Genomic DNA, 25,617 nt, shown 5'->3' with positions numbered 1-25,617 from the left:
AGACCCTCATCAGAGATAACAAACTCCCAGCCCTGGATTACGGAACTGAGATTACAAAGTGAGTGGAAGGTGGGAATGGGCTGGAAATAACACAAGGATGTTGTCGGAGAGTCTTAGGCATGTTGACAGTGGCGAGGTGGTAACTATGCACACCACAACCGGAAACTAACACTATTGGAAATATGTAGCACTGTCCTCCCATTGTTCATTCATTGCTCGAGTGGGCCCAGTAACGTTTCCATTGTGAGACTTTGTTGTTACTGTGTTTGGCATATCAAATACGCCACGGGTAGCTTGCCAGGCTTTGCCGTGTGGGCGAGATACTCTTGGTAGCTTGCTGGGCTCTCCTAAATAAAAAGCAACTAAAAAATAAAACTGAGTTTGAGGGCCAGAGAGATGTCTCAGTAGGGTCGAACAGACACTTTATAGGTAGGAGGCCTGGGCTCAATCCCCCAGCACTGGAGAAGAACACCAAACACGGTCAGGTGTAACCCCGCAACATCACTGGGGCTGGGCCCTAAACCAAGCAAACAAACAAAAAAAGCAAATAAAATTAAATTTGAGGGCCTGAGAATGTAGCTCAGCCACAGAACACACACCTTACATGTGTGAAGCCCTGGGTTTGATTTTCTCCATGGGGGTAGGTGATGGAGGAGAGTGGAGAGCTTGATTTCATGATAGCCTGCACGGAACTGCAGATTCCCCGGGGCCGTGTGCGATGCTTAATGAACTGCAGGTGTGTTGGCGCAGCTGGCAAGGATCCGTCTCCACGTGGCGGGTGCGCTCCAGCTTAAATGTCTTAGGGCCTCTGAGGTCCATAGGGAATGCAGGTGAGGCTGGATCCGAATTCACCACCGAGAGCCAGTGGAGAGAGTGGGAGAGAGGAGAGGCTGGTAGTTGGGTAGATTTCTTCCCAGTGACGATCCTGTTTCCCAACTGGTTGGCGGAGGTATTCAAAGCTCGGCCACAAGTTGCAAATTAGCCCACCAGGCTCCCTTTTCTGTTGCAGTGCCTGGCGTGGGGTGCAGAGAAGTTCTCTGCCTCAGTGGGTGTCAATTGCTCCGAGAGTGACCAACTTTCTTTAATCAGGGCAGAGATGAGGACAATCTGAGACAGGCGCGCTGGTACTTAAGTTGCCTCCCCACGGGGGCCGAGAGAGAGGGCAGTGAGCAGGGGCCTTGCCCACATCACGTTCGTGCTCCTTCTCTTTTCTCTCTCCTTCTTCCTGCAGGCCTGTCACGCTCCCCCGGGCAGACATGGAGAACAGCGGCACAAGCAAAGAGCTGAAGCAGGCACCGGAGTCTGATCCTCGTGAAGAGGAGAGCAAGAGAGAGGAGCAGGAGGAGGTCAGGGAGAGCCGGGAGTCCCCCAGCGAGCCTGAGGCAGTCCGCACTCCACCCAGGACCCCCCCTAGCAGTGCCCCGGAGTCTGACGCAGCTCAAGGCAGCCCAGACCCGGCTCTGCGGACCCCCGAGTCAGATCCTCGTCGAGGGCCAGAAATGCCAGCGTCGCCCGACAAAAGGAGCCACCCGTTGCCCTGTGGCAGCCCCTTCACGCCCAAAGTAAGTGTAAGGGTGGGACAGGAGGAACGTGGGTCCCCACAGGTGTCCCGTTGGCTCTGGTGACCGAGAGAGCAAGGACTTGTCATTCATGCGCATTGGAGTGGTGCTCCTGGGCGGTGTTGCCCACCAACTTTGTCTCTCCCCCATCACGGTGAACAAACACGAACCAAAGCTTCAGGGTACCAAAAAACTGAGTCCTGTGTATAGTCAGCTGTCTTCTCAAAACTGGGGGTGCCTGCAGCTGTGGATGGGGACCACAGATAAATTCTTGGGAAGGGGAGAAGCTCTGGGTGAAAGAATACTGGCCATGGGAGAAATATTGTGATCCAGAGAAGAGGTCTTTTTTTTTCCTTTTTGGTCACACCTGGCGATGCACAGGGGTTATTCCTAGGTCATGCACTCAGGAATTACTCCTGGAGGTGCTCAGGGGACCATATGGGATGCTGGGAATCGAACCTGGGTCGGCTGTGTGCAAGGCAAACACCCTACCCTCTGTGCTGATGTTCTAACCCCCAGAGCAGGATCTCCGGAGGTAGGAAAAAACCCAGGGATGCTCTTACAGCTCAGTTATTGCAGACAAAGGGCTAGAAATCTAGTCTTTTTTTTTTTTCTCTGAAGTTTTTGGACTATATCTGGTGGTGTTCAGGGTTTACTCCTGGCTCTGCATTCAGGAATCACTCCTGGCAGAGCTCAGGGCAGCCATATGTGGTGCCTGGGATTGAACCGTGGTCAGACACGTACAAAGCAAATATCTGAGCTGCTGTGCTCTTGCCCTGGCCCCTATTACTATTTTTGTTATGCCTACTGGCTTGAGTTTTTATGTGATTCTTGGTATTTCCCATTACAACATGGTTCCCATTCACTATTGGAACACATTCCTGCCTCTCTTCCCCTCCTTGTTTTTTGTTTTTGCTTTTTTGGGGGGGAGGCTCACACCTGGCAATGCACAGGGGTTACTCCTGGCTCTGTACTAAGGAATTACCCCTGGTGGTGCTCAGGGGACCATATGGGATGCTGGGAATTTAACCCAAGGCAAATGCCCTACCTGCTGTGCTATTGCTCCAGCCCCTCTTTCCCTCCTTTGATCCCAAAAATCACAGGCTGTTCCATTAATTGTGAGAAAAGAGGTAGCCAGATGATATTTTTTTATTTATAAAAACATATTTAATTTTAACTTGAATATCTATGAGCTAGACCACTATAAAGCTGTTTGTGGTTGGGTCTCAGTCAGACAATGACCCATTCCTCCATCAGTGTCCCTCGTTTCTCTCCCACCATCATCCAACCCTCCCCCCACCCCAGCCTGCCTCTATGGCAGGCACTTTTCTTTCTCTCTCTCTCCTTGTGTGCATTATAGTTTGCAATGCAGGTACCGAGGTCATCGTGTTTGTTCAGGGCGTTCAGTATTTTTATCGGGAAGGTAAGGCTGGAGTAAGCTTTTTTTTAACTGGGTGGCAGCTTTGGGGTGTGGATGTGACTGCAGAGGCTTCTGGAAGTACGAATGATACTTTTTTTTTTTTTTGCTTTTTGGGTCACACCCGGGCTGGAGCGATAGCACAGCGGGTAGGGCGTTTGCCTTGCACGCAGCCAACATGGCCGACCCGAGTTCGATTCCTCCGCCCCTCTCGGAGAGCCCGGCAAGCTACCGAGAGTATTGGATATGCCAGACACAGTAACAACAAAGTCTCCAATGGAGATGTTACTGGGCCCGCTCGAGCAAATCGATGATCAACGGGAGGGCCTTTACCTTTACCTTTACCCGGCGATGCACAGGGGTTACTCCTGGCTCATGCACTCAGGAATCACTCCTGGCGGCGCTCAGGGGACCATATGGGATGCCGGGAATTGAACCCGGGTCGGCCACACGCAAGGCAAACGCCCTACCCGCTGTACTATCACTCCAGCCCCACGAATGATACTGTTTAAGCTAAGCAAGGAAGTGAATGTCCCGAACACTGAGTGGATGCCTTTATTCACCCTGTAATTGGTCTTCAGGTCCATCACTCACACTGTTAAAGGCTGGGGAGGGCTGGGTCCCATCCCACAGATGGGCCCCTGGTGTGTGGGCCTGAGGACTGACATCGGCTTTTGCTTTCAGCTGGCTCAGCTTGAGGGACTTAAGAGCATCAGAGGAACATCTGTGAGTCTTGTTGCTGCCATGGCCCTGCCAGCAGGTCTCTTTAGAAGCCGCTGTGTTTGGGCACTTTCTACCGGAAACCCTAACCTTCTCGTCTGAATTGTAGATGAACTGAACTTTTTATGAATCTGTGGGTTCTTTTTTTTTTTTAAAAAAAAAAACTAGTTCTAAGCCATCCATAAATTTTCCCCCTACATTTTAGAAAACCCAAGGAACATGGCCGAACTGATTTCATCTTTTCTTGTGGGAGAGGAGTATTCCATTGTTTATAGAGATCGCAATTTCTTTACTCATCTGTTTTGGAACACCGAGATGGTTTTCAGGTTTGGGCTATTGTGAATAGTGCTGCCATGAACATAAGCACACAAATGACTTTTTGAAAGTGTTTTTGGGTCCTTGGGGTGGATCCTGAGAGGTGGAATTGTTGGGGAGCTTAATTCTTAGGGTTTTTGAGGTTTTTTTTAAGTGTCCACATTTTCCCAAGAAGTTGAACCAACTGACATTCCCATCAAGAGTGGATGAAGGTTCTTTCCCACATCCATGCCAGCACTGGTAACTTTTGTTCTCTTTTTAGGTATGCCAGTCTCACTGGTGTGAGGTGACCCCCTCAATGTCTGTATTTGCATCTCCCTGATAAGTGCTGGAGAGCAGTTTTTCCATCATATACCTATTGGCCATCTATCGTATGTCTTTGAGGAAGTTTCTATTCATCCCTTCTTCCCATTGGGCTGTTCTCTTTGTTGCTAAACTTTGCAAGTACTTTGTATCTCTTGGATATTGACCTTTTGTTTATGATGAGTGTTGGGCTAGTAACTTATCCACATAAACTGGAAGAAAGTGTGACATTTGGGCTGGTGATCAGAATTATCCAGGGGAAGTGGGTCGGACTTCACATATGCTTACGAGAGCGGATAGAGGACATTTCTCTCTCAGTCTCTCCTTCCATACTGATGTGTCTTTTGTTTCCTCATTCAGGGCCGGCTGAATCCAGCCTCGATCTCTCCATCAGGGAAGCTTCTGCCCAAAGGCTCGAAGCATTTGAGGTTCACCCCTGTTCCCTTGCAGGATGAGAAGACCTCCCTTTCTCTGGTCAATATTAACCCCTTCACCCCGGAGTCCTATAGGAAACTCTTCCTTCAATCCGGTGGCAAGAGGAAAACTCGCGGGGATTGGTATGTGCGTCAGTGCCTGGGATTTTTTTTTTTTCTTTTTGGGTCACACCCGGCGATGCACAGGGATTACTCCTGGCTCATGCACTCAGGAATTACTCCTGGCAGTGCTCAGGGGACCATATGGGATGCTGGGAACCGAACCCGGGTCGGCTTTATGCAAGGCAAACACCTATCTGCTTTGCTATCACTCCAGCCCCAGTGTGACTGGGTTTTTGGAGTGTGGATCTGACCATGGACCAAGGAAGGGAGTGTGGTAGAGAGCGGTACAATTCCACAAAGGCTGTGAGGCTAGAAATAATCTGAATAAGGATCGTGTGTTACACAGGAACATTCTTTTGCTGTCTCTTTAATGCTTGCAAAGTGCCTGTAAAATGGGCAGGTCCTTTGTGCCCAAGAGTGCAACGAAATGCACAGCTAACACTCCTTGTTTGCTGAGCATGTGATGTGCTAGGTTGAGTTGTTTTGAGCAAATCGACTAGATGTTAATGAACCTTGAGGCTGGATTTTTTTCTCCACATGATCCTGATCTTAAGGAAACTAGTGCGATTCCATGGGTCTGCTTTTGTCTCAGTTTGTCAAGATTTAGATTTATAAACGCTCATGATTGCTGGTTACAAATGTCCAGCCCAGTTAATTTTTCATGAACTGTAATGTCCTTCTTCTGTCTTGAACCCTGTACTTCTCCAGAAGGAGAATCTGCAGCTGGCTGAGCTAGAAATTGAAATCTTGTTAAAGATCCTAAATTCAACGGTTTGCGCCAAACCTTTGTCAGAGATTTGTTTACTGAAAAATAATTAGAGATAGCTGGAGTTGGAGCTCTTTCTTCCATAGGTCCACCTGAGAACTGAGTGCAGTATGCAAAGCCAGCTTGGGGGTTGGGAGGTGCTTGGGAGGGAGGAGGTGTGCTGGGGTCTCCTGAGTTCTTTGCTCTTATTCCCCTTCTCCCCTCCCCCACCTGCCTCCAGTTTTTAGTGTATATTCTCCTTGTTTGAAATCCTGGAGGTTCTTTTCATTGAACAGGTTTCTACTCATTCTCGGACTCTGAGCTACATAACCACTTGGGAAAGGGATTTTTGACTCTTGAAGTAATTAGGGCTGGAGCAGTAGTACAGCGGGCAGGGCATTTGCCTTGCATGCTGGCCGACTAGGTTCAATTCCTCCGCCTTGGATTCCTCTGCCCCTCTCGGAGACCCCAGCAAGCTACCCCAGCAAACCCCCCCGCACGGCAAAGCCTGGCAAACTCCCCATGATGTATTTGATACGCCAAACACAGTAACAAGTCTCACAATGGAGACGTTACTGGGTCCGCTTGAGCAAATCGATGAACAACGGGAGGACAGTGACAGTGAAGTAATTAGGTGCTGTTAATGGTTTTTCTGGATCTATTGGGCTTATCCTGAGTTTGTCATTTGGAATTTCTGTCTTTCTCAGTCATCCTCAAATATGAACTGGAGAGGAGAGGATGTTTTCCCTTGTAGCCCCTCTCACCTAGCATAGCATAAGTTTTTATAAGTGCTAATTATATGCTGATGGCGCTTTTTATTTATTTTTTTTCAGTGACGAGGAAACAGGGGAAAGAAAGCCAGAAGAAGGGCTGCCTGCCAAGGTGAGTCCCGTAATTCCATCCAGCTCTACCCAAATGGCTTCTTCCCCACCCCTACCCCAGCTTGTAGACTTGAAAATGTGGTATGCAGCTATATTTACGTGGACTCTCCACAGATTCTCTTAGCTCCATAGATACTTTTTGCCTCTGACACACACACACACACACACACACACACACACACACACCTGAATCAGTACCTTGGAGAAGACCAGACAGAAGGCTACTGCTTCTGTCTTTGATTGGGGAAAAGTTCTATACTCATGGGCTGAAAAGTGAATATCATGATATTTAAAGTCCAAAAAGAAAAAGCATAACAGAGAAAGATGGCACAGAAGCCATGGGTTTATATGTAAGATGTTAGTTTGAATGTTGTCAATAGCACTGTAGCACTGTCCTCCCATTGTTCATCGATTTGCTCCAGCGGGCCCAGTAACGTCTCCATTTTGAGACTTGTTACTGTGTTTGGCATATTGAATGTCACGGGTAGCTTGCCAGGCTTTGCCGTGCAGGCGAGATACTCTTGGTAGCTTGCCGGGCTTTCTGAGAGGGGTGGAGGAATTGAACCCAGCTCTGTCGGGCCGGCCACATGCAATGCAAATGCCCTACCACCTTGCTATAGCTCCATCTCCATGTTTTCAATATTTATTGTTAATGCTATTTTTTGTAATTGAATAACCATGAGATGTAGTTACAAAGCTCTTATGTTTGAGTTTCAGTCATACAATGATTGAACACCCATCCCTCCACCAGCGCATGTTCTCCACCACCAATATCTGCAGTATAACCCCCCCCCCTTTCCGGCTCACCCCCGCCTCTATGGCAGACAATTTCCCCCATAGTCTCTATCTACTTCAGGGCATTATGGTTTGCAATATAGATACTGAGAGGCTATCAAGTTTGGTCCTTTATCCACTTTCAGCACACATCCCTCATCCCGAACGATTCCTCCAACCATCATTGACTTAGTGATCCCTTTTCTATTCCAGCTGCCAGCTCTGAGACAGACTTCCAATTAGGGAGCAATATTCCTGGCCCTTGTGTCTACTGTCCTTGGGTGTCAGTCTCCTATTATGTTATTTTATATTTTACAAATAAGTGCAGTCATTCTTTCTGACTCATTTCACATAGTATGAACTATTATTTTATGTGTATATATATTTATGTGTGGCTGGAGCGATAGCACAGCGGGTAGGGCGTTCGCCTTACAAGCGGCCAACATGGCCGACCCGAGTTCGATTCCTCCGCCCCTCTCGGAGAGCCCGGCAAGCTACCGAGAGTATTCGATATGCCAGACACAGTAACAACAAAGTCTCCAATGGAGACGTTACTGGGCCCACTTGAGCAAATCGACGATCAACGGGAGGGCCTTTACCTTTACCTTTATGTGTCTGCACATATATAGTGGTGGGAATAGAACCCTGGGTCTCGTATATACAAAGTATTTGCTCTTCATTGAGGTACACATCCAGCCAATATTTTTCTGATGTTCACAATCTTTGCTCTGATATGCTTTGTTTGATTCTCTAACTCGAGACAACAACCTCATCAATATTATCATGAGATGGCATTTTGTAGCTATAATTATAATGGGAATAAAGTGGAGGGTACTAATGGCCAAGTAAATTGTAGTTTAAAGTCAGTGGCATATTAATTTTTCATTAAGACATCAATACGATTATGAAAACACACCTTTGTTCAGTGTCCAGAGTAGAAAAGGGCGAGAGCAAGGATGGTCTGGCAAATGAAGTGGAGAAAGCTGGCTGGTCTGGGCTGTGAGATGAAGGTGGTCCATGAGCAGTTGTTAGAAGGCCTTTGATTGGAAGTTTGGATTTCCTATGGGGAACAAGTAGGCGTGTTTGGGTATATTGTATCTTTTGCAAAGCTAATTCTTACTATGAGAAGAGGTGGACAGAGGTCTCACACAGCACTGGAGACAAGCTAAGGGTGATTAAAAACTGCATGAGATGCTGGTAAAATTGATGGGAATTGGCTAAGAGCCAATAAGAGTGAAGGTTTTGTTAAAACTGAAAGTTAGATAAAATTATCCTGTTAGTGAAAACATTGGATAAAGATGACATTAGAGACAAATTAGCTTGGGCTTAGAAGCAAGTCAATTGAGATTTTTTTTTTTGGTCTCGGCTAACATTTACTGAAATTAACCGTGCATTGTTCTGATACATAAGATATCTATAAATATATCTATCTATGTAATAGATAAATAATATCTATTGCATGTACTATAGAACGTAACTATATAATACATGCATATATGGTATAACATGCATATATTGTATAATATATGCAATAGATAAATGTTAGTGTATTAAAATATACGTTAAATATAAAAGTAAACAAAAGGTGTGTAGGTGTGTGTATATGTGTATATATAAAGCACTGAACACTGGGAATTAGTTGCGATGATCCTCACCTTGTAAATGAGAAAACCGATAAAGGGTTTTGTGAGATTTGCCTCAATTGAGATTGGTCGCTAGCTGAGCAATGAGTGATGCTGCTAATTGGCCACTAGGGGGAGTTACTGATAAATCTGAGCACATACACTGAAACAGTATGTATTACTTTGTTCTCTGGAATAAGGTTATTGGGGAAAAGAAAGGAAATGCAAATGTTCCTTCAACTCGAGATGAAAATTTGAGTGGTCCCAGCGTGAGTCAGGTATATGTGGAATGTGTGTGCGTAGGAGCACTTTCTCATGCTCCACCCAGATCTCCGATGCTCTTGCGACCAGGAGCTCCAGCTGTGACTAGGGATGTGTCTATGAGAATATAGAGGAGTATTGGCAGGAATATGAAAAAATATGAAAAGACAGTATATAGAAACTGGAAATGTCAGCAAGAAGTTACATGTTTATTCTGCAGAAGGGTATAAAGAGCATGAGAGTATTTGCATGAAAGTATTATCGCCAAGGTAATTAATAAGCAATTGAGGATTTCACTATCATGAATCTATATATGCCAATGGATTTGCCTCAGAATCCTTTTAGAAAATTTAAGAGCTAGAACCTCCAAACAAGAACAATTTAGGAAAATGTATTTAAAAAATTAAAAAAAAATTTATTAGTGAATCACTGTGAGATACACCGTGAGATACAGTTACAGGCTTACAAACTTCTGTGCTTGCGTTTTAGTCATACAATGATCGAGTACCCATCCCTCCACCGGTACCTATTTTCCACCACCATTGGTCCCAGCATCCCTCCCACCACCCTCACACCGGAAAATATATCATTTTTTTATCACAATGTTTGGAAGAATTTTAAGTTTCTATTAAACATTTCAGAAATGTGTTCTTCAAGAAACCAACATGGCCCACCGCTATAAAAAAGAATTCTTGGAATTAGAAAAAATTGGGGTTGGGTCTTTTGGTACCGTCTACAAGTGCATTAAGAGACTGGATGGATGTGTTTATGCAATAAAACGATCCACAGAATCCTCTCTAGGACTCTCCAATGAGTGAGTATGTTTATGCAATAAAAAGATCTATAGAATCCTGCCTAGGGCTAGCCAATGGGTACTTCTGAAACATTTGAGTACTTTGAAACATATTCAAATACACATTTGGCTTTGGAAAGCTGTTTCCTCTTAGACGTGCTTAAATGACAGCCCTGATGTCATTCACAACATTCCATTTGCAGTGTTGCAAACCCGCCCTCACATTACGTGTTGTCCCACATTTATAACTTCTGAGTTTTTCCCACCAGAGATAAGTTCTTTCCTAAAATGCTCCAGGATTATTTCAGAATAGCTTATTTTCTTTGATCTTGTGCTTTGAACTACTGGTCTGACTGCATTGGGGGGCGGGGGGGCTGGTGGGGCTAATTAATACATGTATGGAAAACTCTTCTGCCAGTTTATTTTTTATTTATTTTTTTGCCTTTTTGGGTAACACCCAGCAATGTTCAGGTGTCACTCCTGGCTCTGAACTCAGGAATTACTCCTGGCTGTGCTTGGGGGACCGTATGAGATGCTGGGGATCGAACCCAGGTCGGCCGCATGCAAGGCAAACGCCCTACCCGCTGTGCTATGGCTCCGGCCCCTCTTCTGCCAGTTTAGATCATCAGGAGTATTGCTAAGTGGGAAGTTCTTACTAAGTTTGGGCTGTCTCTTGTGTTAATGAAGACGGGGAAAGGCAGGAGCAGCTCTGGGTGTGGACCAGACTGAACATTCCTCTCAGTTGTTTACTCACTGTGCTTTTCTGTCTCAGGAACTTGACTTTGCATGAAGTGTATGCTCACGCGGTGCTGGGCCATCACCCTCACGTGGTCCGTTACTATTCCTCGTGGATAGAAGACGGCCACCTCATCATTCAGAATGAGTACTGCAACGGTGAGTTGTGCGTGTGACTGTCTCTGGAGAGATAAGCTTTCATGTCTTTGTGATTTGTGCCAGGTAGAACAGTGGCTTGAACACAGTGGCCTGGGCAGAGAGCTCGTGGACATTCCAACTTTATGCCTTCACATACTGCTTTTGACGTGGGGGCGGGGGAGCCGGAAGGGAAGGGGAGAGAGAGGCATTTACTCCCTTCACACCTATTACTCAGAGAAATTTGACCCCAATGATCAGAAAGGCAAACCATCCTTGTCCTATTGGCTAGGTAGCCTTTGGGTGGCAGAGAGTGTGACAAAGGTTTACAGTCAACTTTTTAGTCATAAGTGGATTCTGAGTTTGGGAACTAGTACTGCTTCTTGCTGTGTCTTACTGATTGAGCTTAAAAGCAGGGCCTGGGTTAGAAACTGGGTTAGAAACGCCTAAGTTGAGACAAATTCTCCGGGGTTTTGCAGGAACGTTTATGCATAGGGACAAGACAAAACTTGAATGGGCTACTCATTCACAATGTGAGGGCCTTTTTGTGTGGTATGATTAAGGGGTTGAGCTACAGCTCTGTGTTCTGTGTTCTGTGTTCCTGGCAATATTTCTCATCAAAATGCTCAGTGGGAAGGTAGAAAAGTGCTACCAAATTGTGCAGATGTTTGTTCTCATTTTAGGAGAAGCAACTCACAATTTGGACACCAATTAGGAGATAACTATGAATAGTTTGGCCTGTCTAAATAATTTTAGAAACTGTCAGGTAGCTCTTAATATTCATGTCCAGCCTAATTTTTGAGGATGGTGATGAGTGAGAAAACCTTCTTTATGGTATAAAGCGATCAAGTAAATAACACTGTAAATACTAGAAAAAGAAATTGGTATACACATTTTTCAAGATAGTGTTTTGAAATTTTCCTTATTTCTCTTGCCTGCCTGAGTTCTCCTGTAGCCTTAACCTGTGAGCCTTGTGTGTCTTTTAAATTTATTTTTTAAACAGTTATCTCAATAGTTTCCCTCAATAGGCCTGCCCAGATCCCTTCTAATAATCTAGGGTAAACATTAGGATTTTGATTGAGAGACTGAGACTTTTTTGGTTATCTTCTCTTCCTTATTCCATCCTATTGCGAACTAAGATTCTCTATCCTTATTCCCTAAAGATTCATTTTTATTTCCATTAGTTTTAGCTACTAATACTCAATACTACTAAAACAAAGCTGAGTCTTAACCTGATTTGGGGCAATGTAAGGCTTTAAATATTCAAAAATAACAAGGTGTAATGTCCCTATTACATATCTATTTTCTGCATTTGAATACCTTCAATCAGTTAATACTGTACTAACCTCCAGAGTGAGATAGTAGAAGAGAATGAGGTTAAAGAATTTGTTTCAGGGTCTTTACTTAACCTGTTAAAATGAACACATACATGAAACAATTTGGTGCAAAGCCAGACAACACCACGAGTAGAAAGCATTTAGAGAAGGGGAATGGGGGGCAGAGCAAGGGACATGGGATGGGGCTTGGCTTTAAAGTTGGATAGACTTTGGTTTGAATCCCTGCCTGCCACTCACTGGACAGATGATCCCTGGAAAGTCACTTCCTTTCAGCAATTAAAGAGGGAGAGAAAGTAACGCTTATGAGAGTTGAGTTTGAGAACTAGCAGTGTCCATATCTGATGTGGAATAAGAAGTCAGCTGATGTTCTCAAAGTTGCCAAGAACTTCCATTAAGGAGGCGAGAGTTGGGTAGGAGGGTAGGGAAGGAGTTGAGGGAGCAAGGGAAGACTTGCAGTTAGGGGAATAACAAGCACAAGAGCATGATCCTGGGAACGGGTCTAACTTGGCAGACCACGAGAAACAAGACTGAGGTGGGTTCTGAAGTAGGAAATAAGACCAAGGAAAGTAAAGTGTGGAGGGATCATAGAGCACCCGGAAAGTCACAGGGCAGATCTGGACACAACACAATGGGCTGTAGAGAATCCTGGCCTATTCTTTCTTGGCAGTCCATTCATTTCACCAAGTATTTGCCAATAGAAACACAGCTCATGTATATGGAACCTTTCAAATATGAACCGGTTGTGGGAAGGAATGCAAATTAAAGGCCCCCATGCCTTGTTTGAACAATCCATGTTGCCACTGTGTAGAGGCTCTGAGTGAAGGACAGTAAGTTCCAAGCATGAAGCCTGTGTCTCGTTTCTCCTTTCTTAGTCTTCCACACTTCTTCCTCCCCACCTAAATCCTTTCCTTTGCCTGCCTTTATCCCTGTACCCTTAGCTTTTCACAGCTCAGGAATATGTACCGGGATGGTTTTAACTCAGATTATGAAGTAGGTTATTTTGATAACAGCCTATAATAAGAGACCAGCAATAGCCCGAATTTCCCTATTGTCCCTCCTGATTCAGGAATCATGCAAAATTGTTCCCTCTCCCACTTCCAAGCGCCTCTCCTACCGGTCCCCTTTGGATCAACCTCAGAAATCTTTAGGTCTTTAAGCAGTAGGTTTTCTTTAAGGAAAGAACAGTCGTTCCAGTTCCTTTATACTGGAACAAGCAGCCCTAGCTATAGCAAAATCAGGATGTTCTAATTGCAGCAGGCAGAACTTTTTGGTAACGTCTATTCTTCTTGTGACTTGGCTACCTTTAATCTTACCCATGGGGTTTCTAAATAATTAAAACTACCACTAATCTAACCCTCATTAAATACATGTAGCTATTCAGGGGATTAAAAATATCTCTGCTTAAAATCTAATAAAAGGTCAGAAGAAGCATGAACCCCTAGGGTCCATACCTTGAAAGGGGTCGTTGACTCCATTTCCCTCCATTTGTTGCCAAGCACGGCATTCAGATCAGAAAACATTTATTGCATGCTGGACCTTGGGAAGCGGACAGTGAAAGATGTGGGCATTGCCCTAAGAGGATGGCAGGCTAGTGAGAAATACTTTTTTTTTTTCAGATGAACAAAGAATATATTAAAACATCTTACATTCTTTCCACAAATGCATAAAAAAGGCAGGCATCCTGAATACTTACACGGGGATAAGCTTTCTACATCTTCAAAAATTAATTACAATCAGAAAAAAACATTTACAAGAATATCTTTAGTAACTGGGGCTGCAACAATGAAAGGCCAGCTCCAATTTACACCAGGCATCTGCTGGCCGAGGTCAACTCTCCTTAAAGTTTACTGAGTAAAGCCATTGACGTCTTCCATTATTTTACCTCTTACATTTAAAATAGTTACATGAGTGGAAGCATATTTTAATTTTTTGACCACCAAAATAAACTTTCAGTTTAATGCTTTTAAGGTACAGTATAAAAAAGTAATAGAAAGTGAGAAAGTCAGTTCCAGGGGATGCAGTCCGCCTCCTCCAACTGACACATCCTCAGCTCAGTGACAAACTGGTCTTCAGTGGACTACTTCTGTTTTTCTTCTAAGCAGAGGCACCTATGTCATGTGAATTATTTGCTTTTTGGGTCACACTGGGCAATGCACGGGGTTGCTCCTGGCTTTTGCACTCAGGAATTACTCCTGGCGGTGCTCGGGGGACCATGTGGGATGCTGGGAATCGAACCTGGGTTGGTTGCATGCAAGGCAAATGCCTTACCTGCTGTACTATCACTCCAGCCCCATATTTTTAAATATTTAAGAAGGGGGGAGACTTAAATCCTCCTCAGGTTTTTGAAAGGACTGATTTCTTCTTCCTCAACTTTATTTTGTAGGGTGGGGTAGAGCTTGACTCTGGCAGAGTTCAGGGGCTATTCCTGACTCTGTCCTCAGGAATGACCCTCTGGTGATGCTCAGGGACCCACTTGTGGAACCAGGAATTCATAGGATGGTCAATTGCACGCAAGGCGAGTGCCCTGACCTCCTGTACTCTTGACCCCCCCCCCCCCCATCCCATCCCTCTGCACTGGTCAGGTGAAAGGTCAGTCCTTAAATTTGGTTTCACATGTGATATTTAAAAATGTGGATTTCTGAAAATACTTACCGTCTCAGGTCCTATTCTATTACGTATTCAAAGGGTGGAGCTATTATATGTAATGGCTTTGTAACCCATTACATTTTGCTGAGGAGATCCAGGACTCTCATTGAACTGAAGAGGCTGTCAGTAAATATTAATATAGGAAACAGAGCTCAGAAGCATTCTGAGCTCTGTAGCTCTGTAGCTACCCGAGACATCCAAACTTAGGCTGTCAGGGACCTGAGACCAGGACTTAGAAAAAATTAACAATGGTAAGTCTATAGTTTAATGGTGAACAAATATTGTAGCTCAAATCATATGGAGTGTGCTTTACGGTTTCTTTGGGTCAGCAGTCATTTCATGGATTTTAATGGACGAATACTGAGAATCAATCACGTTAAGAGCACTAATGGCCGATGCTTGCAGGTTTGACGTTGACATGAAATTAATCATCCACACCAGTAGGAGCTATAGTGCTAGGCCTAAGTGACCTCCTGGTCGATCAATTGGGTATAAATGTAAACCTAATGGCCGTGGCATCCTCTAGGTAGTTGGGTCATAGGTGGAGAATTCGATTCAGCGATGCTTCACATAATTACTGAAGTAATCTAGACCCATTGTGCTGAGTTCACATGGAAGAAATGTACATTTACCATATTTCCATCTATGGGAGCTGCACCTCTCCTCTCAAGTCAAGATCCCACTCTCTGTTCTGCAGGTGGGAGCCTGCAGGCTGCGATCTCTGAAAACACGAAGACGGGTAATCATTTCCCAGAGCCGAGACTCAAGGACATCCTTCTGCAGATCTCCCTTGGGCTCAAGTACATCCATAGCTCTGGCATGGTGCACCTGGACATCAAACCAAGTCAGTACAACCTCCCCTGGGCCCCTTTTCTCTACGTCACTCTTCCTTACCCTTATGGGAACCCATATCTGCATTCCTAGCAAGGGTCAAAGATGCTGTTCACTGGCAGAATCCCTTCCACTGATTTCCCCTAGAAGATTTTCACTGAAATGACTTTAACTATCTCCCCCAGGCTCCTTAGAAAACCTCTTTCATAGGTAATGAGATTAAGCAAGAAATAGGGATTTAATTAAGTGACAACATTTTAGCTATATCCTGGTTTTGTTTATGACTCGTTTTGTATCACTTATACTTCAGCACTGACTGAAGTGAGCCAAAATGAATGAGTTTAGCATCAGTTAATGGGAAATTCAAGGCAATAGTATACCATGTGGGTGTTTGGTTTACTTTTTTTGTCGTGAGGTCGCCAGCCTCTTGAAAGGGTAGGGAATGAATATAAGAAGCAAGTGTCACTTGATTCAGTAACATCACTGAGCTGGTCAAGGTACAGTGATTAAATGAAGAAGCCTTCCAAGTCTTGTCACATGTAACCAGAAGAAAAGGAGGGAAACTGGGATGTGCAAAGTAAGAAGGAATATTTGGAGGGCAAAAAGCTGAGCATCTTGTCTATATTTTTATCAGGTAACATCTTTATTTGCCATAAGATGCAAACGGATTCTCCAGCAGCCCCAGAAGAGAATGAACATGAAGACGATTGGTTTCTCTCTGCCAATGTGATCTATAAGATTGGTGAGTCTACTTTATAACCTGACTGAGAAACTCTTATGCTATAAAAGCCACACCGATGACCTCACTTTTTCGAGTTTAAGATGTGCTTTCAAAGATCTCTAATTCCCCCTTTAAAACTTTTTCAATGTTTTAGGTGACTTGGGTCATGTGACATCAATAAACAAACCCAAAGTGGAGGAGGGTGACAGTCGTTTCCTGGCTAATGAGATTTTACAAGAGGTAAAGATTAGGAGAATGCAGGGTACGGGGCCTGGGAGGATCCCAAGCAGTGCTCAGGAGGCCTGGGGACCCTACTGGTGATTCTTGGCTGACCAGAATTTGCAGAATTCTGGGGATATATGGGCCACCCTTGAGATGCTGGGGCCACCAGGGTTGCTCTTGGTGGTGCTCTGGGGACCAGAGGATGCCAGGAATCAAACCCAGATTGGGCACATATCTCACTGGATTATCTCCTGCCCCCATAGAGGGGGGTATTTTAATAACTCATCAATACTTTCTCTCAAATGAAGATTTACAATGTAAACAATAAAACACAAATCTCTTAATATATTATCCCTCTTCTAGTCAAAATGGAGACCAATGATAGGGGACGAACTCTCCTTCCTCCCACAACAAAACAAAAGCCAAAAACGTGATAAAATCTGGCTTGATGGGGTGTTAAATACTTACCTTATTCTCTACTGCTTTTAGCACTACTTAGAATTCCTAAATGCTGGGTTTCTGGCCCAGATAGGAGATTTCCTCGGCCTAACCCAACTCTGTCGTGCTCAATGCTCTGCAGAGCACTCGCAGTTCTGGTCACGGACATCAAATTTAGCTCTGTGTCAGCTCTTCGGAGGTGGCAGGAGTCAGGCTGAGGACATTTCCTCCAGGGTGATAATCAGAACCAGATCAGCACATGCTTCAGCAATCTTGGAGCCTGAACCAGCAAAATGGTGCTGACCCTGCCTTAGCCTTTCCTGGATAGCACAGTGATGCTGACCAGGTGGTCGCTCCTGCCTCTGCTGTGCTCTCCAGTATAACCCCCTAACTGCAGGGCAGGGCTTTGGCCGTGTGTGGAGCACATATACTCTCAAATGAATTCCTCTTCCCAGTTGCACTTCGGGTGGCCGTGACTCCCTCCATCCAGCCGACTAAACCACTTTTTTGTCTTCTGGTCTGGCAGGACTATGAGAACTTGCCCAAAGCAGATGTGTTTGCCTTGGCTTTGACAATCGCTGTGGCTGCAGGTGCAGACTCACTGCCCTCCAATGGTGATGCCTGGCACCATATCCGGGAGGGGAACCTTCCAGAAATCCCCCAGGAGCTCTCTGAAGAACTGAGAAGTCTTCTAAAGGTGACAGATAACTCTTCCGTGGTGGAAGGAAGATGGGGATACATCTTCCTTCTCCACATCTCTAAATATGCAATGGTCCCTAGGTAGGGAAGGGGAAATGGAGAGGTGGTTAGTGCCAACCCAAGGAAGAGCAGGAAGGACACAGGGACAGTGCATCAGCGAACCCTCCTTGGTTGAGTATTATAAAACCTGTGGCATGTTATGTGCCCTTCCTAACAGCATATCCAATGGGCATTTGGGGAAACTGAGGCTCAGAGTGGTCCCTTCAGTCTCATATCCCCAACTTCGGTGCTTGATTAGCTTTTAAGTTGAAACTGTCTCCTGATTCAGAATTTTAGTTAATATTGTTAATAGCAACATTGATATTAACTAGAAAAATATTTGTGGAGTACAATATCTGGCTATACTGAAGGATTACTCCTGACTCAGTACTCAGGGATCACTCCTAGTGGTGCTCAGGAAACCATCTGGGTGCTGGGGAATCAAATTTGGGCCAACCACATGCAAAGCAAGTGCCTTAACCACTGTACTATATCTCTGGCTCCATAGAGACATTTAATTTTATTTATTTATTATTAAATCACTGTGATTTAGTTACAAAGTTTTCATGTTTGAGTTTCAGTCATACAATGATCGAACACCCGTCTCTCCACCAGTGTAGATTTTCCACCACCAATGTCCCCAGTATGCCTCCCCCCATTCAACTCCTCCCCCTGCCTCTATGGAAGATAATCTTCCCTTCCTCTCTCTACTTTTAGACATTATGGTTTGCAATACAGATCCTGAGAAGCCATCATATTTAGTCCTTAATCTACTTTCGGCACACATCTCCTACCCCGAGTGATCCCTCCAACCATCATTGACTTAGTGATCCCTTCTCTATCTCAGCTGTCTTCTCCCCTAGCTCATGAGTCAGGCTTCCAACTATGGAGCAGTCTTTCTGGACCTTGTCTCTACTGTCCTTGGGTATTAGTCTCCTATTTTATATTCCACAAATAAGTACAGTCATTCTATGTCTGTCCCTCTGACTCATTTCACTTAGCATGATACTCTCCATGTCCATCCACTTATAAGAAAATTTCATGACTTCGTAGGACATTTTAATAGAAGGAATTTTATTTTTATTTTTGGTTCACATTCAACTGTGCTCAGGGCTTATTCCTAGCTCTGTACTTGGAGATCATTCCTGGCAGAATTAGGGAACCATAGGTCAGCCACATGCAATATTAGTGCCCGTACCCACTGTACTATCTCTCTGGCCTATGAAAGGAATTTTATTACTGACTTACAAGATCATTGTTTGATATATTGGAAGAAAAGCATTGCACCAATTTGGGATTATGTGTTGCTTATACTTAATTATGCCTATTTATGTGCAGGGACCTTGATCCTAGTATGAGTAAGGACAGTGACTAGAGGGCATTTCAGGAAATGAGAGAGCCATGGCAAATCTCTAAACCTGGGTACAGAAAAGGGCAGTACTCTCTAGCTTCAAGAATATAATCAGGCATGACTAAAATAGAAAAAATCAACTCTCTTTTGATTTTGAGATGAAAATTTCATGGTCTACTTCAAAACTGACCTTAAAATTTGTCCTCAATCCTGCTGGACCAGAAGGAGGCCTTGCTCATAGTAGTCTTTTCTCATAGTCAACCAGTATAGTGTACATTTTGATGATACTTATTGAATTTATAAATGCTGCCCCCTGCTGTTAGTTCATTGAATGCTCACAATAGACCATATGATGATAGTCCCTATCCCAGGTTGCAGGAAATGGAAACTGAGTTTAAGCAAAGTTAGACATGGTGGGGCTGATTCTGATCACTGGTCCCTCGATGGAAGGCCCATTTTTATTCATTATATGATGCTGCCAATTGCTTCTATAAGTCCTTTTAGGATCCAGATATCCTCTATTTCAGAGGTTTCCAAAATTACTTGGTCTTACCACTTACAGGAAGAAAAATACTACACACCCTGGCCATTCTTGGTTACAAACCAGATCCTTAGACCTGACTCCACTTATAAGTAAAAATCTGTGTCCTCCTCCATCTTCTCCTTACTCTCCCCAATTCTCAGACTCTAGAAACTACTTTTCCACTCTGTGCCTATAAAATCCACCTGCTTAAAAATGAAATTATAATTCTATGTTTAATGATATGTGGCATTTATCTTTATCTGGCTTATTTCACTTAGCATAATGTCCTCCAGTTTCATCCACTGGAAAAAATCCCATGAATGATAGAATTTCCTCCTAAATCTGAATAATATTGGTAATAATCTTAACCCATTCATCTGTGAATCTACACCTTGTACTGCAATGAACATAGGAATACAGATCTCTTTGAGATTATTCTGTTTTCTTTTAGACACAGCAGGAGTGCTACTTCATGTCATTTTGGGGAGGGATGTTTGGGCCACATTTGGTAACGCTCAGTGCTTGCTCCTGGCTCTGAGCTCAAGAATCACTCCTGGTAGGCCTGGAATACCATATGGGGTATCTGGATCAAACCTAGGTCAGCTGAGATTTGATGCAAGGCAAGAGCCCTTCCTTCCAACTATCTCTCTAGCCCTGAGAACTACTTAATTTCCTGAGGAACTCTTATGCCCTTTGCTATAGTGGCCACCCTAGTTTACACATTTCGCACCAGCAGTGCATATGGGATCTCTTGTTTCCACATTATAGTCAGAATTTACTCATCTTCTTGATTAAAACATCTGAAGAGGTATGAGGGGATAACTCAATTGTGGTTTGGATTGGCATTTCCCTAATGCACCTTCTTTTTACCTGTCATGGAAAATTACCTGTTTAGCTCCTTAGTCAGTTTTTTCATTGGATTGCTTTCTTTTGCCATTGAGTTGTAAAAGCTTCCCATGTATTTTAGATATTAACCTCTTACTGGAAATATTTTCTATTACATAGGTTGCTTTTTCATGTCTGTTGATCAATAGTCATCAACTTGTCAACTTGGGCAGTCACTTTCTAACCTCAGGACCTGTTTGTTCCAATTTAATATCAATAGGGATAGGACAGGAACTGAAGTGCTTGTCTTATGATCTGATGTACCATCTCTCTCCCTTTCACTGCTCAGACAGGAAGGTATAAAGGATTAGTGCCTGAGTCACGAGAGAGGTGGTGGAGACCTGCACACTGGTGACAACTTAGGTTCATTTTGTTGTTCTCCTTATCACTAGTTGTAGGTTGTAGTCTGTCATCCTGTTATTGGATATTGGAGCTTATTAGATAATATGGCAATTTGTTTAAACGCCAGAGGAACATTAGCTGAGTCACCAATTTTGCATTCCTTTTACTTGCAGCAACCTCAAAGAAGTGTCTTGTCTAGCTCTATGAAAACGTTTAACTATAATTGAAAAAAAATAAAATGCTTGATTTGCATGCGACCAACCCTAGTTTTGTTGCTGGAACTGCATATGGTTCCTTGAGCATAGAACCAGGAGGAATTATTGAGCACAGATCCAGGAGTAAGCTGAGTACCACCAAGTATGGCTCAAAAATAAAAATAGAAAAAAATTCAAGTCATTAGATGTGAATCATACAAGGTGCTCTAAAATATGACACTGAACTGCCTTTGCATATGGATGACCGAGCAGCGTTACCAGACAGGGTGACCCACCTTTTCTAGGTGGATCTCCCTTTCATTTTTTTTTTTCACCCTCCTCTGCACCAAGGAGAAGCAAAGCTACACAAAATCCACCAGCAGAAGCTGGCTTGGGGTTGGGTTGGTTGGGCTTTTTTCCCACTAGTCTTGAGTTTCCTTCCCTTTGGTTCTTCCTACATGATCAGGACATGCTCCATCCTGATCCCGTGAAGAGACCTTCTGCAATCGCTCTGTCCAGAAGTCAAGTTCTCCGACCATCTCTGGGGCAAGCAGAAGAACTCCAAAAGCAGCTTAATTTGGAAAAATTCAAGACTGCCTCACTGGAAAGGTAGGGTCTGGATGTTATAAATAAGAAAAAATCTTTTGGTGTACTCAGTACTGTGGTATGATTTAGTCTGGTGTATCCTCTCTGTGTTCAAGCAGAACATTAACAGGTCCATTCACATAATCAGCAGCATAAGGCTGGAAGCTCCATGAATTCTGTTTGAGAATTTCCAATTCATAGAGGGTCAGGAAAGTGAGGCATGACAAGTCGTCAAGAAAATTCAGTAGGATCCTGAGTGAAACCACACACTAAAACTAGAAGATCATCAAATGCAAGATAACCACAGTTAAGGTGTGAAAAGATGTAGACATTTATGCCGTGTGCAAGGCAAACACCCTACCTGCTGTACAATCGCTCCAGTCCCCAGGCAATTCTTAAGGCAATGTTAAGGGACTGCTGGGAACCACTGAAATATAAAACAAGATGATAAATGTCCTTGTCTAAAATAACACAGAAGTCCAATTTCCTTTGGGCATATGATCTATCTTGGAAAAGCTTAGCTTGAAGTGTCAGAGCTGGCAAGGCAGCACAGGAGTTAAGACGTATGCATGCAAGCTGCCACCCTGGTTTGATCCCTGGCACTGCATAGAGTCCCTCGAGTCTCACCTGGAGTGATCTCTGAACATCGTTGGGTATGGTTCTTCACCCCCTACAAATGTCTCAAAGTGATTTCTTCCTAGTAAGCAACTTATTTGTCCCTCGACTTTTAAATCCCACTTTCCTAGCTAATGATATATGTTGTCTTAGTGATAGGAGTACTTATATCAGTAATATAAGCACTTTCAACATTTTGGGGTGCCTCTCTAGTGGTGCTCATGAGACCTGGAGATCATTCCCTGTGATGCCGTGTTGGCCTGTGTAGGTTGTTCTTGTGCCCCACAATATTGTGCTGTTCAGGGCTGGAGCAATAGTACAGCGAGTAGGGTGTTTGCCTTGCAAACGCCCGACCCTGGTTCAATTCCCGCCATCCCATATGGTCCCCTGAGCACTGCCAGGAGTAATTCCTGAGTGCAGAGCCAGGAGTAACCCTTGAGCATCACCAGATGTGACCCAAAAAGGGAAAAAAAGAAATTCAAAAAGGACTGAAGTGATAGTACAGAAAGTAAGGTGTTTGACTTGCATGTGGCCGACCAGGGTTCTATTTCCAGCATCCCATATGGTCCCCCGAGCACCGCCAGGAGTAATTTCCCGAGTGCAAAGCCAGGAGTAACCCCTGTGTATCTCCAGGTGTGACCACAAAAAGCTAAAAATATATATGGTGCTGTTCAGGGGATCATGCAGATCACACCTTGGGGCCTCCCCATGCTCCAGCCCTGAGCGCTCTCTCCCAGGCCTCAGTATACCTTGACAAGGTAATGGTGTGTCTGTGAAGCCATCGGTGGGCATAAGTGGCTGTCATCAGCTGTGATCAGTAAGGAGCATCCATCCTAGAGAAGGGGCAGCTGAGCCTGGGAGTCGCCTGGACTAGGGACTGACATGCTTTTCTGTGTGAAATTAGAGAGCAGATACTTTATGCTTTATGGACTGATCTGCTGCAACCCTCCGCCTCAGTAGTAACGTGCATGCAGCCACAGGCAGTGTTTGTGTAAGTGGGTATGGCTGAGCTCCAGGGAGGTTTTCTTCAGCAGAGGGGCAGGGGACAGGCATCAGTAGAGGTCAGACTGATAATGGGCATTGGAACTTAGTGCTGAGGCCTACATGCCACAGGGATCTGATGCTATACTCCCCAAAGATCTTTACAAAACAGGTGGCAGATCAGATTGGACCCTTAAACTTTGCTTTACAAACCTTTGTGCCTTTTATATACAGCCAGAGAAATGTGCCCTTACGTTTAATTTTAAGCATATTTCTGCCCCATCCATAGGATTTAGGAAGCTGAACCTGCCAAGTTTGGCAGCTACTTTTTAAAGAACATCACAGGAATTTTTACTGTATGTAGCCCAGCTTTGTTTCTAGAAGTGCTAAAAAGAAAAAAAAGCTACAGTTGTGATAGTGTTGATGCTAAGTATACTTCAGTCTAACTTGAGGTCCAGTAATGCCCATGTTCTTTATTTCTCCTTTCACTGCCAGGGAGCTGAGAGATGTCCAGCAGGCCCAGTCACCCACGGATAGACACAGTGACCCAGGGGAGTCCGGGACCCCCACGACAGGATCAAGGAGCAGCAAACGCCTGGTGGGAGGCAAGAGTGCGAAGTCCTCCAGCTTCACCTATGGGGGCTCTTCCCCGTGAACTCGCTTCATCCCCACATCACTTACTTGGAGCTTCTGGAAATGGCCTCCTGCCCCATCAACCGTCCTCTTAGAAGCAGAGAGGAACTGGCCAGCAAGTCCACCAATGGCAAAAGTCAGTGTTCACTTAGACTTTCCAACCATGATGATCTGAATTTCTGATGGGCTCCCATGAGTATGGTTCCAAGAACAATGACAGGGACCATTTCTTGTCCACTGCTCCCACTCACAGGGGTCCCCTGAAAGCCCTGCTATAAGTTGAAGGAAGGAGCCTGGGTCCCACCTGTAGGTGTGAGGAACACTGACCTGCCAATGGTCCCAGGGGACCCCCCCCCCCCCCCCGTGTGGAGGAAGGAATACGATCTCATTTTCAGTTGGGGAAACTGCTGTACAAGGAACTGTGCCTTTCATCAATGCTTCCCACAGGAATTTCCTGCTGCTCCAAGCAAGTGGTTTTCCTCCCAGGTTCTCTGAACAGGGATGGTCCCACTCTCTGCTACTTATCAGAGGAACGCTGTCACCATTCCCGAGAAGCAAGACAACACATAATTGGAAACTGCTGAGCTGGCTATTAACATAGGGACAGAAACACGGGCTGAAGGGTTGGAGGGAAATTGGATGCGGTGGTTTTTCCACAATCTGCCTCACTGGCCCCTTGTTACTGTTGACTGAGGCATCATCCCTTTCTCCTTGATTTTTAAAAAAAATTTTTTTTTTATCAGAAGCTGACTTTGTTCCTGTAATTTTAAAAAAATCCTCTTTTATCCCTTTTCTCTCTATATACATATTTTTAAATAAAGTTTTTAAAAACCTAGTCCAAAGTCAAATGTGGGCAAAACACTCTTAGTCATATGTAATTAGCAAATGATGAGAAGCTAATGCTGGAAACTATTTCTCAAGTAGATAAGAGACTTCAATCAGTTCTAACAGAGCTTGGTGACACATCCCAGCTTCACTGACACCAGAGCCAATAGAGGTCAGATTCCAGTTTAATCTAGTGTTGACCATGATTGCATGTGCTAATTTTGGGTTGGGTCATACTAACAAAGGTAACCTGTTCATGGTTTGGAGGCTCTTCTGCTGCTGTTATCTTTTAATATTTAGAAACAGAATATTTTAAAAATGGAATAAACTATCCTATTCTTTGTTGCATCTTGGCATTCATGATTCTCTCCTTGTTATTAAGGGGTGCACAGCGCTCAGTATTTCCCATTGCAACTTTAAAAATATTCATCTTATTATTCAAGGTTTTAAAATGCAGTTAACATCTCTCTTATCCCATTCTGATTAAGTCCCTTACAATACTAGGGGAGCTGTTATTTAAGACCTGGAAACTGGCATATTAAGATCATGCAATGTACAGGCCAGAATTCATTGGCCAGGTTTGTTTTCTCAGACCCTGACAACTATTCTGGTCTACGACCCCTCCTGCATCAAGCTCCTCAACACCTGAGGAATCTGAATGAAAAAACTACCAGATTATTATTCTCTTTGCTGGCTAAAATGGCAGCAGAAAGTCCCCAAACTACAACTGCACAGACACCGCTGGGCATGAAGGTCTAGTCTTCACTGGGATAAGGTTTAATCCTTTTCCATTCCAGATCCATCAATAGCCGCCTGTTTCAGCTTTTCTGGATTGAAGATCATCCCATCCCCTCCTATTCTTCAGAGGCTGGAAATAATTAGAAATACCATCAGACTGAGCAAAACACTGGAGTTGATCAATTATACACACACACCCTTTGAATACTTGAGAGA

At 44.3% G+C, this 25,617-nt stretch overlaps 1 protein-coding gene across 1 annotated transcript; it reads left to right on the top strand.

The window, feature by feature from the left end:
* The first annotated feature begins 1,256 nt into the window (after positions 1 to 1,256).
* On the top strand, positions 1,257 to 23,860 carry WEE2 (WEE2 oocyte meiosis inhibiting kinase). Its single transcript, XM_056123909.1, has 11 exons — positions 1,257 to 1,562; positions 4,675 to 4,871; positions 6,429 to 6,477; positions 9,775 to 9,947; positions 10,699 to 10,820; positions 15,477 to 15,623; positions 16,245 to 16,352; positions 16,486 to 16,571; positions 17,518 to 17,688; positions 21,491 to 21,633; positions 23,701 to 23,860. Exons 1-11 carry the CDS (start codon positions 1,257 to 1,259, stop codon positions 23,858 to 23,860), a joined length of 1,662 nt encoding a protein of 553 aa, XP_055979884.1.
* The last annotated feature ends 1,757 nt before the right edge of the window (positions 23,861 to 25,617 follow it).

Source organism: Sorex fumeus, unplaced genomic scaffold, assembly GCF_029834395.1.
Source record: "Sorex fumeus unplaced genomic scaffold, SorFum_2.1 ptg000048l, whole genome shotgun sequence".
NCBI lineage: Eukaryota > Metazoa > Chordata > Mammalia > Eulipotyphla > Soricidae > Sorex > Sorex fumeus.
The sequence above is the reverse complement of the archived record's forward strand: the minus strand, read 5'-3'. Positions and strand labels throughout refer to the sequence as shown.

What these genes read in the sequence shown, in the direction of transcription:
- WEE2 (XM_056123909.1), top strand. Translation starts at nt 1,257, where the DNA reads ATGGAGAACAGCGGCACAAGCAAAGAGCTGAAGCAGGCACCGGAGTCT. An exon ending in AACTGAGAAGTCTTCTAAAG is followed by an intron (nt 17,689 to 21,490) that starts GTGACAGATAAC and finishes CTACATGATCAG; the next exon opens with GACATGCTCCATCCTGATCC. An exon ending in AAGACTGCCTCACTGGAAAG is followed by an intron (nt 21,634 to 23,700) that starts GTAGGGTCTGGA and finishes TTTCACTGCCAG; the next exon opens with GGAGCTGAGAGATGTCCAGC.